The 15361-nt window shown below is 36.6% G+C and overlaps 2 protein-coding genes across 2 annotated transcripts in view; one reads left to right on the forward strand and one right to left on the reverse strand.

Moving 5' to 3' along the window:
- Positions 1-210: 210 nt before the first annotated feature.
- Positions 211-4303, reverse strand: hsdl1 (hydroxysteroid dehydrogenase like 1). Its single transcript, XM_008397247.2, has 5 exons — positions 3855-4303; positions 2584-3029; positions 2386-2469; positions 1432-1554; positions 211-1339 (listed from the first exon to the last, which is right to left on the reverse strand). Exons 1-5 carry the CDS (start codon positions 4075-4077, stop codon positions 1268-1270), a joined length of 948 nt encoding a protein of 315 aa, XP_008395469.1. The 5' UTR covers positions 4078-4303; the 3' UTR covers positions 211-1267.
- A 242-nt stretch (positions 4304-4545) lies between these two features.
- The window catches only part of tbc1d32 (TBC1 domain family, member 32), a 70493-nt gene continuing 59677 nt past the window's right edge, over positions 4546-15361 (forward strand). The window contains exons 1-13 of the mRNA XM_017302113.1: positions 4546-4630; positions 6502-6664; positions 7301-7462; positions 8369-8546; positions 9713-9784; positions 10048-10167; positions 11605-11683; positions 11792-11895; positions 11967-12028; positions 12107-12251; positions 12751-12810; positions 13410-13509; positions 13941-14078. Of these exons, the coding sequence (XP_017157602.1) occupies positions 6510-6664; positions 7301-7462; positions 8369-8546; positions 9713-9784; positions 10048-10167; positions 11605-11683; positions 11792-11895; positions 11967-12028; positions 12107-12251; positions 12751-12810; positions 13410-13509; positions 13941-14078 (1375 nt within the window). The 5' untranslated portion in view covers positions 4546-4630; positions 6502-6509. The remainder of the gene's footprint in view (positions 4631-6501; positions 6665-7300; positions 7463-8368; positions 8547-9712; positions 9785-10047; positions 10168-11604; positions 11684-11791; positions 11896-11966; positions 12029-12106; positions 12252-12750; positions 12811-13409; positions 13510-13940; positions 14079-15361) is intronic.

Raw genomic sequence — 15361 nt, forward strand, 5'->3', positions numbered from 1 at the left:
GCTCTGGCTGGACCCGGGTCAGAGGAACCTGAACTCTGCTTCCTCAGTGTGAATCATTGACACGAACCTCCAGTTGTAAACACAGGGAAAATGTGTCATTCTGGCCAACAATATATTGATCGGGTTAAATCTGTAAAAGTAGATGCTAAAAATAAAACAGGCGTCGGCAGCAGGAAGATGAAACGAACACAGCAATGACTCAGACTTTGATGTTTGACTGGAAAAAGTTTTATTGGTCAAATTCTGAGCTATAATCACAACAGCCGGAAATCAAAACCTACATTTATTAAATGTAGAAAGTCATTTTTACTTTCCTTCAGGAGTTACTGGAAGCTCACTGCAGAACTGATAACAAAAGCAGCACTTCCTCTGTCGTCACACCAGCCTCTGTTTTCACTGGGCAGATAAGCTACAGACACAATAACAGCTTTTATATTACAGACACGGCATTCTGCAGGAATTATGAAGAAATGTTTTAATACAGGAGCTACATTAAGCTGCTTTACCCAGTGATATATAATAATTAATAATACCAATTATTATTATTGCTTTGTGTTTGTAGCTTCGTTTTATAATTTTAATATTGTCTCTTTCTGTTTGACAGAACTTTGAGTTTGAGTTTGACAGAAGCAGACGAGAAAAATTAGGAATTTAATGTCTGGATAGATGAAAGAAAATATAAAAATATTTAATAGACTTTAAACTCTCTTCTATTGTGTAAATACTGTAAATATCCATCCAGATTCATCCATCCATCCTTCCCTGCAGTAATATTTACTCTAATCCACTCTGCATTTTTTATTTATTTAAAATGGACGCCTGTTTTTCTGATCTCTGCTGGCTCAATCCTGGATTTTTACATCTTTTTCCTCATGAACCAAATCCTGCTTTGCTCCGAGTCTATGGAAGCAGGAAGCACACGGAGCGTCGCTCTGCAACACTTCAAAATCTGTTTAAATCACGCAGAAAGCAACTCAAAAAGTAAACACCTGTTCTCCTCATGAACTCAGTACCGGCATGTTTTGGTCACACTGGGCTGCCGTAGTGCTGCTGGCTCCGTCTTTTAACTATTTTGGATTCTTCTGAACACAGAATTTTACATTAACTTATAATTTTAAATAGAAGAATGATCATCTATTATCCCTACTTATTGCTTTAAATAAATACGTTTTATTTGTTTATTTCAGGGCAATTTCAATAAATAATGTCAGAAGAAACTGAAACTAAATTCTTGTGTAACGTGATCCAGTAAGAGGCTTTTCAGCTCTTAGCTTGTGCTGAATAAAACCCGCGAGCCGAGGATCCAGATCCACTCAGGAATGCACTTCATGAGTCCGTACTGTAGAAAAACAAAAGACCCGCTTCACGCTTTAGAATGAGTTATTATTGAGTCAAGACTCAAATATAAACCAGAATAACAAAGAGTCAAACCTGGAGTGTATGAGGCCAGTAGCCTGTGGTTCTGGTGGAGACGCCCAGCGTGGAAACGGCATGACGAGCGTAAACCTCCGGGCTCGGAGCAAACCATCCCTCTGCTGAGGATGATGAAGATATCTGAAATACAAACAGCAAAATGAAACTTTACACATTTATAAACAGGTTTTATTTCTGGGCAAAAAGCTTTTTTAAATTGAAATAATACACAGAAGTGGTGCAATGTAGAAAAAGTGGACAGTCATCACTGATGCAGAGACATAAAGAAAGAAAAAGCATATTTTTTACAACCAAAACATTTGTTACAACCACATATTTTGGTTGTAACATTTTGTCATGTTACAACCAAAACAAAAACAAAAAACTGCAAAGTGTGGCATGCCTTTATATTCAGATGAGATTAATCTCAGGAATTTTCTAGAAAAACTTGGACATTTCTGAGTTTCAAAAATGTAATTTGTTTTTACTTTTGAACATTTTTCTGAGTTTTGAGTTTGTCCAAATTTTTCTAGAACATTTCTGAGATTAATCTCAAAATTTGAGTTTTGCCTTGAACATTTTAGAGTTTAGAAGCAAGACAATTAAATATTTGCCTCTCTAAATACTTTTGCACCATATTCTATATATTCATTCTGTTTACAGAAGAAAACAACAATATCCAAATTGCAAATGTCTTAAAATGTGCAGTTTGATAAATTACAAAGGATTTAACCCTGAAACTCTTTCTGTGATCTGTAGAAAGGTGAAATATGGTTTGTTTACAATAAATAATAATAATAATACATTTAATTTGTATATCACTTTGCTAAACACTCAGAGACTTCACAGGCATCAGGTAAAGTCAGCAGTACATCAAACAAAATCATAAAAGGAGAATACCGGTAGTTAAATACAGAAAATGTTCAAATTAAATTAAATTAAAAAGGAACCACTGCCATATCGGTGGTTTACCTGGAAAGGAATCAGACTTTGAATGAAGATCCCTTTGTCGCTGTACTCAAAGTGAAGAGCTCTTGAGAAATGATCCAGGTATCCCTGGAATGGAGGGAAAAGTGACGATAGTGCAAATATGAGAAAGTGAAGATGAAGTTAATGGTTGGATTGGTTTGTTGTTGCTAAATCAATGCGTCTCTCAGGTGTTTATCTTACAGTGAAGGCGGAGAGCGTCACTCTTCCATGTCGGGGTCTGCAGCAGGCGCCTGAGGATATGTTGACCACCGCCCCCCTGCTGCGCTCCACCATCCCCGGCAGCACCAGTCGCGCCATCAGAGTGGCGGCGCCGACGTTCCTGTTCACCCGATCCAACACGCCCCGCTCGGGAATTTCAATCAGGCTCCGGGGCGAAGCCGACGTTTCGTCCATACAGTTCACCAGGAAGCCGACGTCTTTACCCCTCAAGGCCTCTGCGACAGGTTTGGCCGCCGCTTGGCCCAGAGAGAAGTCGGCGGTGACGACGGCGGTCTCCACCCTGTAGGTTTGGGAGAGGAAGGAAGCGGCGTCTCTTACAGAGGAGCCGTCCTGAGTGATGAAGATGATGCTAATGCCGCTTCGAGCCAGCTCCTCTGCATAAGCACCGGCTACAGGCTCAGCTGCACCTGTCAGCAGAGACAAAATAAAAACCTCGTTTTACCGTCATTACCTTCCTAAACAAACCCAGCAGACTTACTTTAGTGATAAAATAAAATCAAAGTCGGAATAATATTACTTATTAATGGAAAACGTTTATATTCCTGCTTTGGATTTGGAAAAAAACAGATTTCACAGCGAGAGAATATTTTTAGTTCTTTGATAAGTTCTGCTACAGAAGATATTTTCTGATGAATTATGAATTCAAACATTTCATTTCCCTTAGCACATTTAGCAGTGGGTACAGGTTGATTGACAGCACTAAGAACCTCCTCCCGCCCCTGATTGGTTGTTTTTGGTCGGATTGGTGCATTTCTTCAGACAGGGAGGAAGGATCTTTTCACAGATTATCAGTCTCATAAACTGTGATGACTTGGTGACATTTTTAACAAATGTGTAAAAAAAAAAGGAAAAACATTCTTTATAAAAGTTACATACTGCAGTTTTGATACTTTTCTATATTTACTGCAAATTCTTTAACACTCATAATTACAATCTAAGTTTTAAAAATAATTTTTTTTAAAAAACGCTCCAATTTGCCTTTCCTGTATGAGAATAGTGGATTGCTACTCCTTCTGCTAATATATGTTGCTAAGCACTACCAGTCAGCTGGCTGAAAGGCTATAACACTACCACTAAATTTGGCGTGTCTATTTTATATATTTTAAGTACATTAAATAGTGTTAAAGTATTGCTTTTTTGGTTTCACAACTTAGATAAAAGCTTAATTGTTTCTTCATGCTGAAATATTTTTGCTATATTTGCAATGCCAACCTGCTGTTGTCTCCTCTCACCATAAATAACAGCCCAGTCCCCGTATCTCTGGGTCAGCCTCCCGCTGGGCATCATCCGCGGCAGGAAATGGACCCTAACCACCGTGCAGCAGTCCCTCAACAGGACAACTGCTCTGCTGGCCGCGTACAGAGCTCCGATGAGGGCCAGAGCCTCGAAGTGAGAGCTGCAAGACCGAGAAATTTCTCTGTACAAAAGGTGAAAGCTGTCCACAGCCACCGCCATGCTACACACGCTATATTATTGTTATTTACACCTAGTAGTGAGTTAAAACTCAACGAGGAGACGGTTGGATGTAAAGCTAACAGGTACACGAGAAAGAAGAGTAAAATGTAAATTTGTATCGAGTCACGTTTTCACCAAAGTTGTGTTTTTACACACGCTGTGGCAAGCAGAAAAGTCTCATGTAAGCCATCCGGAACAGAAACAAAACATTGGGTCACGTGACAACATACATCAACCGTGCTGCTTTCAAAACCCCTCAGCAAATCCGCCAGATTTTACTCAAATGGTGAGCAAGTTACTTTAGTAAAATAAAAGTACACGTTTTTTATCAGCAATTAAAATGAAGACAAATTTGTTTTTTACATTTGAGTCTCCACTACATTACAGTAATTAATGAATCATCCCAGTCATATTTCATAGGCAAATATTTGTGTTTTTCGGCGGTTCCTAAACACAAGACAACGCTCCTCCCAAACGAGGAGTAGCCGTTTCCATAGAGACATGGCTGTCTATGGCCAGTGATGCTAGAAGGCGATTTCTGGCTCTTTAAAAGGTAAATACACCTTATTTTTCACACGTCTGTGATATATTTCGTTCTGTAGTTAAATGCTGCTTTAAGGTTTACAGTATTTAACTGTTAATTTAGCAAAAATATAGCTAATTTCGCCCTCGGTTAGCCGCGTTGTAGCAATTAGCATCATTTAGCTGATGAAGAAAGGTCAAATTTTGCAGCCTTAGCTTCATAGTTTATTAATAATATAAGCAAACATATCGGGCCTTGAAACATTTATTAGCCTACTCGGTGATACGTGGGCTTGGATGTCATTTAATTGCATAAAAAAAGCGTTTCGTGCTGTAAAAGGAAGCAGGTCCCACACCTGTTGAAGATGAACTAATTAGTCTGTTTTGCAGCGGTAGGAAACAGATGCGCTAATGTGACGATCCAGAACAGCCAGAATTAGAAACATGAATACAGAAATAAATTAGTGACTCAATTAAGCAATTCATGTCCCAGTAATTCACAGCCAAGAAGAGGTGTAGCACATTCTGCACGCAACGCAGTTAGACAAACATCAACTTAACAATGTCTTCAGATATTTTGACATTGTTTATATTTTTTTAGGTATACATTCTTATTTTTGCATTTTGTATTTGAATATATTACATTTATTTTTAAAATATGGAATTTTTTTGTTTGTTTTGCAATGAAAATGATCAATTGTATCATTCAAAAGTTTAAACATGCATTTATTACAAGAAAAAGATATTTAAGTTATCACATTATGTTATTTAATGCTTTATTTATTCATTGAGTTGATAAACTTTGGTCTGACCCAGGACAGGATTCAAACCCAGAACCTGTATTGTAACAGTGCTGCCAGCTCCACCACCTTTAAATAAATTAAAATTACTAATAAATTGAACGATGATATTAATTAAATTCTTATCAAATGGAAAAGTAAACAGAAAGTGTAGACCACACCAACTTTGTTCTAATGTGTTTAGCAATAGTTTTGACTTCAGCAAATTAGAAACAAGCAGAGCAACTTTTACATAAATTATTGCTATTCTTTTCCCTAAAGCTTAATTAGTGATTGTGGGAGAGTAAAGAAATTGATAACTAAATTTATACACTGCTTGATTTGTGCTGCTGGCAACAGTACTGTGTTTCCCTGCTTGTTTAAGACAAAATGCTAAAATCAGAAAAAGAAAAAGACTCTTTTATTAGCAGATTTTGCAATTTCCAAATAGATCTGAATTTTATTCTCCTGTCAAAATGATGGTCTAATGCACTGTTTTTCTCCAAGGAGGAATTTTACTTTTTTCAACCAGTTTTGTAATGTTCTAACACTAATTATTATTTTCAATAATATCAGACAAATCTGTGGTTAAAATAAGGTTTTCCTGAAACCCTGTTCCTATAGATCACAACTTGCACTTTGTTTGCATTATGTTTAGAGGTTTTTTTCTAATCTGAAATATTTTATTGTTTGTCATACTTATACTCCTAGATAGGTAGAATACAAAAATTATAATCAAGTAAGAGTAGCACTACTTCAACATAATTTTTCTCAAGTAAAAGTAAAAAGTAGTCATCCAAGAAATTACTCAAGAGTAAAAGAGCATTTGGTAAAAATGTCTACTTAAGCACTGAATAACTGATCAAAATATTGTTTAATATTTTAACATTGCATTATTAGATAGACCAGAGCATAAGGTTAGGTGGAAATTTACAATTTAAAGACCAAAAAGGATATAAATAAATAATACAATTATTTGATTGTATTATAAAATGATATGTGCCTGGAAAATACATAATATGACCCCTTTAAGTAGATTTCCTACAGTATTGTCCAACAGACAAACGTCACGCAGATTGGATCTCAAAACAAACCCTTCATAATTATTGTTTTCATCCATCAGCTGCAACAATGTCACAGCTTTCTGCTGGCGATGAGGTGCAACTACAGTCTCTCCTCAAGCAGCTACTGAGAAGCATCAGCGACAAGATCTCTGGAGCGCCGTCCACTGAATGTGCCGAGGAGATTCTCCTCCACCTGGAGGAGACCGACAAGAATTTCCACAAGTAAGTCTTCAGTAACCATTGAACTACGCAATCTGTAATAACAGAAATAAGTTCGTTTAATGGAAACACGCTAATTTAGAAAAAAAAGAACTCATGTTCTTCGATTCCGTGGTTTTTCGGCCGAATTGAAATATTCGTGTTCGCGTCACGTGATCAACAGCCCGATGTCACTGGCGAAAACAACGAAGAAGACGACAAGAAGTAGTAGGTAGTTAGTGTTTTTTTTTTTTAGTTCATAAAAAGTTGCTTCATTGCAACGTGTTGAATCCGTAGCTCTTGTAAAATGGCCGACCACATTTTCCCCAAACCGCCGCCTAACCGGAACCGCTCTTGTCGCTCTGAAGCCTGAATAAGACGCCATGTTTCCTGTTGGCCGATGGAGGATTATTGCTAACGCCACGACTGAATTATGAATATAATCTAATGTAACTGTTTTCATCCGTCGCCGCCGTGATTTTTAATGACTTAAAACGAGCTTATTCACGCGTGATTTTAATTTCATTTCAAACGCAGTTATGAAATTGTGTTTGCTGTTTTACAATATAGACAAATATTTGCGCACATTTGCCGTGGTGGTTGTTGTTTTTGGGTTTAAATTAATATATAAGAGGTGATTTTTTTCTTTGTTTGTTTCAGCTATGAGTTCGTCCGATACCTCCGTCAGCATGTGGAGAGCTCTCTGGGTCCGGTGGTGGAGGATGAGCTGCAGAACCTGACCAGAGGAGGACAACATGCAGTCGGACCCGGACAGGACACCTCAGTTCAAGCCGTGACTCGGAGAACTAGAGACTCAGCTCAGTGAGTACAAATCACAATATTCTGCTTACTGTTCAAGTGCTAAAATATGAAGCATTTCCTTATTTATAAAATGTGTAAGTTCACAAAATGCTCAAAATTCCTCATTTTAATGTTCAATGATTGTTTTGTGGAGAAGTTATCTTAAAATTACTAATTAATTCCCCTAATATTATAACTTCAGTATTTTATTATTTCAACATTATTGTATGACTTTATTTGTCTATTGTGATTTTATTCTGGCAATATTGTCACTTTATTCCTGTTTATTATGACTTTATTCTTATAATATTATAACTTTATTCTCATTTTTCACAATTTATTGATGTAATATTATGGCTTTTTTTGTCATATATAACATTATGCTGGTAATAATTTTTGTGCTGTTGTAACTTTATTTTTGTAATCTTGCAACTTTATCCTTTTTTACAACTTTAGTCAGGCAATATGAGTTTATTGTTGTATTTTTACAACAATAAATTCAACTTTAATCTCCTTTTTACAACCTTATTCTGGGAATACTATGACTATATTCATGGATTATTTTAACGCAATGTATTTTTACTACTTTATTCTCCTTATTTACAACTTATTATATTATTTAAAAAAATTTTTTACATGTTTTTATGACTTTATTCTCATAATAAAATAAAAAATAATTTATTTGATCCTAACACTCCATTGTCAACAAAGATGTAAAAATATAGTTTAGTATAAATAATCTTTGCACACCAGCTGGCAGTAAACTTAATTTTGCTCTAAACTTTATTTGTTATAAACCAAAACATAAAATGCATTTATGTTGGAACACAGTTTAATTTAATCCCCTGAATTTTAAACATTATTTTGAATATTTGGAGCTGATTAATATCGAGTTATTTATCGGGTTGCTTCCCCTCTCTGTGCCAGGTGCCATCAGATGCTGCAGACGTTAAAAGCCACCATGATGGTGGCCGTAGAGTCTCTGATCACCAAATTTGACGAGGACCAGCTGAGAAAAGAGGAGATGCACAGAGAGATTGAACGCTGCCAGTCCAACAGCCAGTTCGCTGATAACTGCTCAGACAGCGACTCCTCCTTCAACCAGGTCAGACATGCAAAACAAATGAGACGTTACGGATTTTGTTTTGTTCTTTTGCTTTATTCTCATGTTTCACTAAGTCAGGGGTGTCCAAACTTTATGTAAAAAACTAAAACCACAAAATGTTTTATTGAATTTTAAGAATAAGCATGAAATTATTTAATTAAACAAATAAAATAGTCAGATTTTTTGCATGAAATGAAAATGTAAATCGTTGTTTTTTTTGTTTTTTTTTGCATATTTTCCTTATTGCAACCAGTACGTCAACCACTCTACTCGTTTATTTTGGGCTCAACTGAAAAAACAACTGATCTTTTCTTAGCTTTTTTAAAATAATGTAAAACCAAAAGCAGATTTAGGAGCTTTAAAAGTTTACTTTAGTGTATAAGTTAATGAATAAATGTGGTCTTATTTACCATTAAACTAAATTAAATAGAAAGCAGAAAGTTTCTTTTTAAAAGATGAACGATTTGTGTTGTTTCTAACATTTTTTGAGAGAAGATTTTAATTTTGTCCTCCTTTAAAAAAAAAGTCTCCATGTGCGTCTAGGCCTGTCGCCATAAATCAATCAATCGCATAATAAATTGAATTAAAATCAATAATTTCCATTTGAATGATTTAGTGTTTTTCTATTTTCTCTCTTTCTACAAAAACTGGATGATAAAAGTCTTCAGTCTGGTGCTTTGATCTCAACTAGCTTTTTTTTAAATCATAATTTTGTTTACAGACTTCATAATTAATTTTATTGGTTGTTTTGTTTATTTATTTTGAATATTTGAAATGTCTTCCAGTCTCAGTTTGAAATGTTTGTTAGAATTTAAAGTTTATTGATCTTTGACAAAGTGTTCTTGGATTAATAAACCATTATATTACTTGGAAAAAACAGCAGTGTTATAGTTTATAGAAATAACTTTTGGGACAATTAATCATAAAGAAAAATTTGTTATATTATCAGGCCCATCTGCATCCACAACCCAGGCTGGGGAGACACATTTCTGCCATTCAGGGGCCACAAATGGCCCCCGAACCGCACTTGGGACACCCCTAAATTAAGTTTTTAAAGACATTTAAACTCTAATATCAAAAGGAGTGAAAGTCTTCACTCTCTCATGCTGCTTTTCCTGTAATCCATAACTGAATCCGTTTGATTGATTATTGTTTTCTGTTTCCAGAGCTACGCCTTCATCCGACAGGAGCAGCTGCAGGTTCTGGCTGAAAAACTTGACTCCAGCAAACCGAAAGAGGTAGAGAAAATGTTCTAGAAAGCTCCACAGTTTGACTCATAAACCAAACAGATCGTTTGCTCCGTAAATCTAAAGTTCAATGAGATCATTAAGAAATATGAGCCAACAAAATGTACACGCCTAATTGAGTTTTGTTTATATCTGAGCTCTTCAGAGTGAATTGCTTGTGTTTAGCTGGATCGATGGGGCATCGTTTACAGCGTCCGGCGTCGGCGTGACGAACAGTTTGTGTTGTTCTGGCTGAATGATGTGAATCTGTCCAGGTGCGATGTGAGGCTCTGCAGGCTCTCTGCTGCGCTCCTCCGTCCGACGTGCTGAGCTGCGAGAGCTGGAGCACGCTGCGCAGGAACCTCTGCTCCGCTCTCGCCGAACCCGACCTCAGCGTGAGTCCCCGACCAGGCGAAATGTTCATGCAATACGATTAGGATGTTTTCACACCTGAGAGTCCGGTGGGCTCAGTTAGAGATGCATCTAGGGCTGTTGTAAACGATTATTTTAGTAATCGAGTAATCTATAGACTTTTCTTACGATTAATCGAGTAATCGGATAAAAATTATGAAATAAAATATTGGTAAATCTTCCATAACACCAGTGTTACTGTCGGATATCAACATCAGTCTATTTTTTCCACCTTTGAGCTTCCCTACCAGTTACTTTTTTGTAGACCTGGGGAGCAATACGGGATATTTACGGCTCCTCCGTTCAGAAACTCATCTACCAGCCATGTTCCGCCTCCCGTTTGTTCAGACCGAGATGATATAAGTTTATTGTGCGGTTCGTCCGTAAAGCTGCTCTTACCCTGTAAGCATCAACCCTCAGCCGCCCGCCGTGTTCAGTCTCTCCGCTCACCTGTACAAATCCTCCTCAGCTTCTTCCCGCCGTTCAACCAGCAGCTCCGGAGCAGAAAGGCTGCCGAACTCCCGGCATCGCGCCGGTCATTTTAAGGATGTTTATTGGTCCCACAAAAACGATGAAAACCCGGAATTATCACCAATCAGTAAAATCCCCGCGGGCCGAACTTGAAGGTTGGACGTTATGCCGCTAACACGTAGCTTCCGTCAACAACTCAGAGGCGGAAGTCAGAGCTCCGCGCAACGCAAATAATGTTCCGGCTGAAACACGGTGCGCTAAATGATAAAACATAAATTAACGAAGCTTCGAGGCAGGTCAATTTTCCTCGAGGAATTTTAATAATCGAGGTACTCGAATCACTCGAGGAATCGTTTCAGCCCTAGATGCATTGATACGATACTAAAGGGACAGGAATATGTTAAATAGAAAACACATTCTGCACAATATTTTGCCTTTTTATACCTTAAATTCTTCAGATTCACAAGTACAAACAAGTCATCAAACCACATTGGTGCATTCGGGCCAGTGTAGACAGAAAAAAATAAAAAGAGGCAAATTTATGACAATAAACTAAAATTTTGAGAATCTTGGAAGTGTTTGAGAAAACTTGAACATTTGAGTTTGAAAAGCAAAAAATTCTTAGGAAATCTCAGAAATTTCAATGTTATTTTCTAGAAAATTTTCAAGTATGAAAAGTCGAGAATTTGCAAAAAAAACAACAACAAAAACTCAGAAATTTTGAGGTTGATTTCAGAAATTTCTTTTTTTTTTCTATCAAAATGAGCTTTATAAATAAAAGCAACATCAGATACCCCTTTACTCCCATTTTAAATTATTATAAACTCATATCATGTTGCAAGAAAATATACATTGAGTTTTGTGGTTGTAAAGTGATAAAATGTTAAACTTTTGCAAGACTCTCTCTCCTGTGTGTTTCTGACACTTTTCTGTCGTTTCCACTCCATCAGGAAAATGTGCTGCAGTTTTTCGCTAAAAGCTTTTCTTCATCGCCACTAAACGTGACCAGAGAGATCTACACCAGCTTGGGTCGGCCTCTTTTCTCACACCTTACATAGAAATATTTTAAATTAAACTTGATGTCGGTAAAATGACTCGCAGGTTAATGCTGTCACTTTTTTATCTTTGTGTGAGCAGCAAAGAGTCTGGAATCGGCTTTTCTGTCTCAGAGGTTAAACTTCCCAACCAGATCAGCTGCTGTTGACATCAACAGTCCTCAGATCAGTCGTCTCCTCAAACAGGTGCTGCCAACATCTTTAGCAACCTCCTACCTTGAAGAAACGTTTGTTTCATGTTTAACTTCCCGTCTCAGATTCGACTGATGAATGATTTCCAGAAGGAGGTGACGACCTTCTGGATCCGTCACCCAGAGAAGTGAGGTTTCTGTCAGAGTTAATTTTCTCTTAATACTCAAACTGTGAAGTTTTTCAATGTTTTTCTATCTTCCTTCAGATACATGGAGGAGATTATAGAGAGCACTTTCTGTCTTTTGTCCTCCCATCACGACCATGGCTCAACTGGAACAGAGAAAACGCTGGAACCGGTCCATTTGCTGTCCATACTGGACATTAAAGCCACCTGGTTCAATAAATGGATGGTTTGTATGAACCATCTGATTTTTTAAAAATGTTCTTTTGCACATATAATCACTGCTATCTAGTAACTAATTAAATTTACTTGAGTAACATTTTGGAAATATTGTACGTATAGCAGTATTTTCACTGCGCTGTACTTTTACTTTTATTTGAGTAATTTTATAATGGACAAACTTGTTTTTACCAAAACTTCACTAGACTTGTAAAAGAAAGAAACGAGTTTGGAAAAAATAATTTTGCCTAATTTTGTTGTTTATATTAATTATTTTCATTTTGGCCCTTAAAATATGAAAATGTCCACATAACTTTCCATTTTGATCTGTCTGATGATGTAATTTTTAAATGATAAATGATGGTTTTCATTAGTTACTCAGCATTTGACCATTTTTATTCTTTCTTGAGTGATTTCTTGTATGGCTACTTTTTAAAAATGTCCTTACTTTAGCACATTTTTACCCACCTCTGCATATTTTTATCTCCTGTTCTTCTTTCTTCTCTCAGCATGGCTACTACAGCAGGACGGTGGTTCTCAGGCTCCTTGAGAGAAAATATAAGACTCTGGTGAGTGATTCAGTCATTCAAATCTCGAGCTGTTACATAATCACTCTATGGTGTAATAAATTAATGACTGGTTGTATTTAGCAACAGGCGTCACCCATGGAAATGTATTTAATGTGAAAAATATGAAAGGGACCTGTTATTTTACACGTTTTTATTCTTACATTTGCTTCAAGTCTTTAATAAAACCACTTAGCTGTTTTTTTTGGGTAATAAGTTCATGTTTTTCCTGTCTGAAAAGTGAGGCGTTTCAAAAACCTTTGTAATGTTCAGTCGCACTGTCCCGTTACCTAGCAACCTCAGCAGGAATTCCGCCCATTGCCTAGCAACTCAAGCTGAGTTCCATCACATTCGGTCAGCTGGTTTTGCTGCTGTATGCGGTGTACAATGGCTGCTGGAAAAGACAGGAGCCATTAGCTGTTGACTTACTGTCAACAAAAACTTTCTGTGTTTTTGTTGGCTGTGCAGGAGGCTCTTCTTTAGCTTTTCAAAGATGTACGGTTGTGTAATCATCCTGACCAGCTTCTATTGCTGAAAGTGGACTGCTTCTTCTTGTCTATGGCCTTTACATTTTCAAAATTCTTTGTTTTACTTGTTTCCAGATTGTATCGGCTCTTCAACAGTGTTTACATTTCAGTGAGTCCTCTGAACGCAGCTCAAGTGAGGCTGCTGAACCTCATGTGGAGGACTCCACTGACCCTGGTGAGGAAAACGGGGTGTAAACCGATCATTTCTTCTTCAAGGTTAACGCTGCGGTTCATGTGAACCAACCTTAAATTGTGCAGGTCCAAAATGCACCAACAGGTCATCAAACTACAACACCATATTAGGGCCATTGGCTTTAAAAAAACAAGGACATTTCTGGCCTCCAAGAGTCAAAAATTTGCCAGAAAACTGAAATTTCTGAGTTTGCAAAATTGTAAATGGAAAAAAAAATTGACATTTTGATAAATCTCAGAATTTTTTTTAGAAAAATATTTGGAAATTTCAGAATTTCTCAGAACATTTCCAAAAGTTAAAACGTTTTGACTTGAACATTTTTTAGATTGATCTAAGAATTTAAATTTTTCACTAGCAAATTTTGGACTTTTGGAGCTCAGACATTATTCATATTTTTGTCATTTTGCTTTCAGGTTTGCCACAGAGAGGCGTTTTTACCAGGAGGGATCTTGAATATTCGTTCTTTGTTCACTCTTTATGCATCCTGGGTAAAATCATCATCTACACCAACGGACGAAAACTCTTTCCCATCAAAATTAGGAAACACAAAGGTGGGACTTTTGGCTTTCTATATACTTCAATTCTGTGCAGTTAAGGAACAAATAAATGGTAACGTTGGAGTTGAGGTGTCAAGTTCTTAAGTTTTTATTGTTCTTGGCGATTATTCCAATCAGATTGTGACTCATAAATGCTTGCAGTCAGCGCAGATATGAACCGCTCCCTTCACTCCTCTGATGCTGCAACTTTATTCCTCCCCATCCCACCTTTATCAGGAATAAAGTTTCATAATCCTGATAGTGGGAGGACGTCTGCCAGACACATCTTAAACTTTAACTTTCTGACTTGCCTGCTGTTCACTCTGTTCCCAAGTTATTGTTATGCAATCAAGTTAATGAATTAAAGGAGTTGAGAAATGATGGAGATGACAAAATTACAAAATCGGTAACACTTTATTTGAAGGGGGGTGAATAAGACTGACATGACACTTTCATAAACATGACATAACTCCTGTACATGAACGTAAATAAACCTTCATGAATATTTATGACTGTTGTCATAAAGCGTAATTCGGTAAATTATGACACTTTTAATACAAAGTTGACATTAATCAAAATGTCTTTGTTATGACAACTTGATATTAACCAAGAAATCATTACTGTTTAGACTTTACCTTTAATAACATAAAGTTACCTCATTTTTAAAGTGCAATCAGTAATACTTTTATAACAAATTTATATCAGTAATGATTTATTAGATTTATTAATGATTATTAGTTTTTAATGTGTCCTTGGCATTATTTTTAAAAATGYTGCTCCTGTCAGCAGAAACCAGAGGAATGCACAAGCTGAGTGACTAACTCTGGCAGAGATAAGAGATTTAAACAGCAGCGTGTGGTTACTTTTAGGTTGATTTAGCATGCAGCAGAAATGTATATATATATATCTAAAAACCCAACATGGCAACCTAAAGGAATAGTATTGCARCTCTGACTTGCATCCAAAGACCCAAAACCTGAATTTCTACCTAAATACAAAATGTCCCCTGAGGTTGAGTTGCAGCAGCGCATCAACTGGAACTGTGTTCATTACTTATTTGGAGTAAATTAACCTTTTTTCATTGTGTTTCTTTATATTTAGTTACTGGCATTGACATTGATAATGAAATATGTAAAATGTTGACACTTTATGTTTTCAAAACTTTACTAAATCTGGACAGTTCCAGTCAGAAACTCATCTGCATTAGTGTCAAATTATTTAGGGGCTTTTAATGATTCATATTTAAGAGTGGGATTTGTTGTTTTTCAGCTTTTCTGAATGGTTTCTCGTTTTTTTTT

This window comes from Poecilia reticulata, linkage group LG21 (genome assembly GCF_000633615.1).
Source record: "Poecilia reticulata strain Guanapo linkage group LG21, Guppy_female_1.0+MT, whole genome shotgun sequence".
NCBI lineage: Eukaryota > Metazoa > Chordata > Actinopteri > Cyprinodontiformes > Poeciliidae > Poecilia > Poecilia reticulata.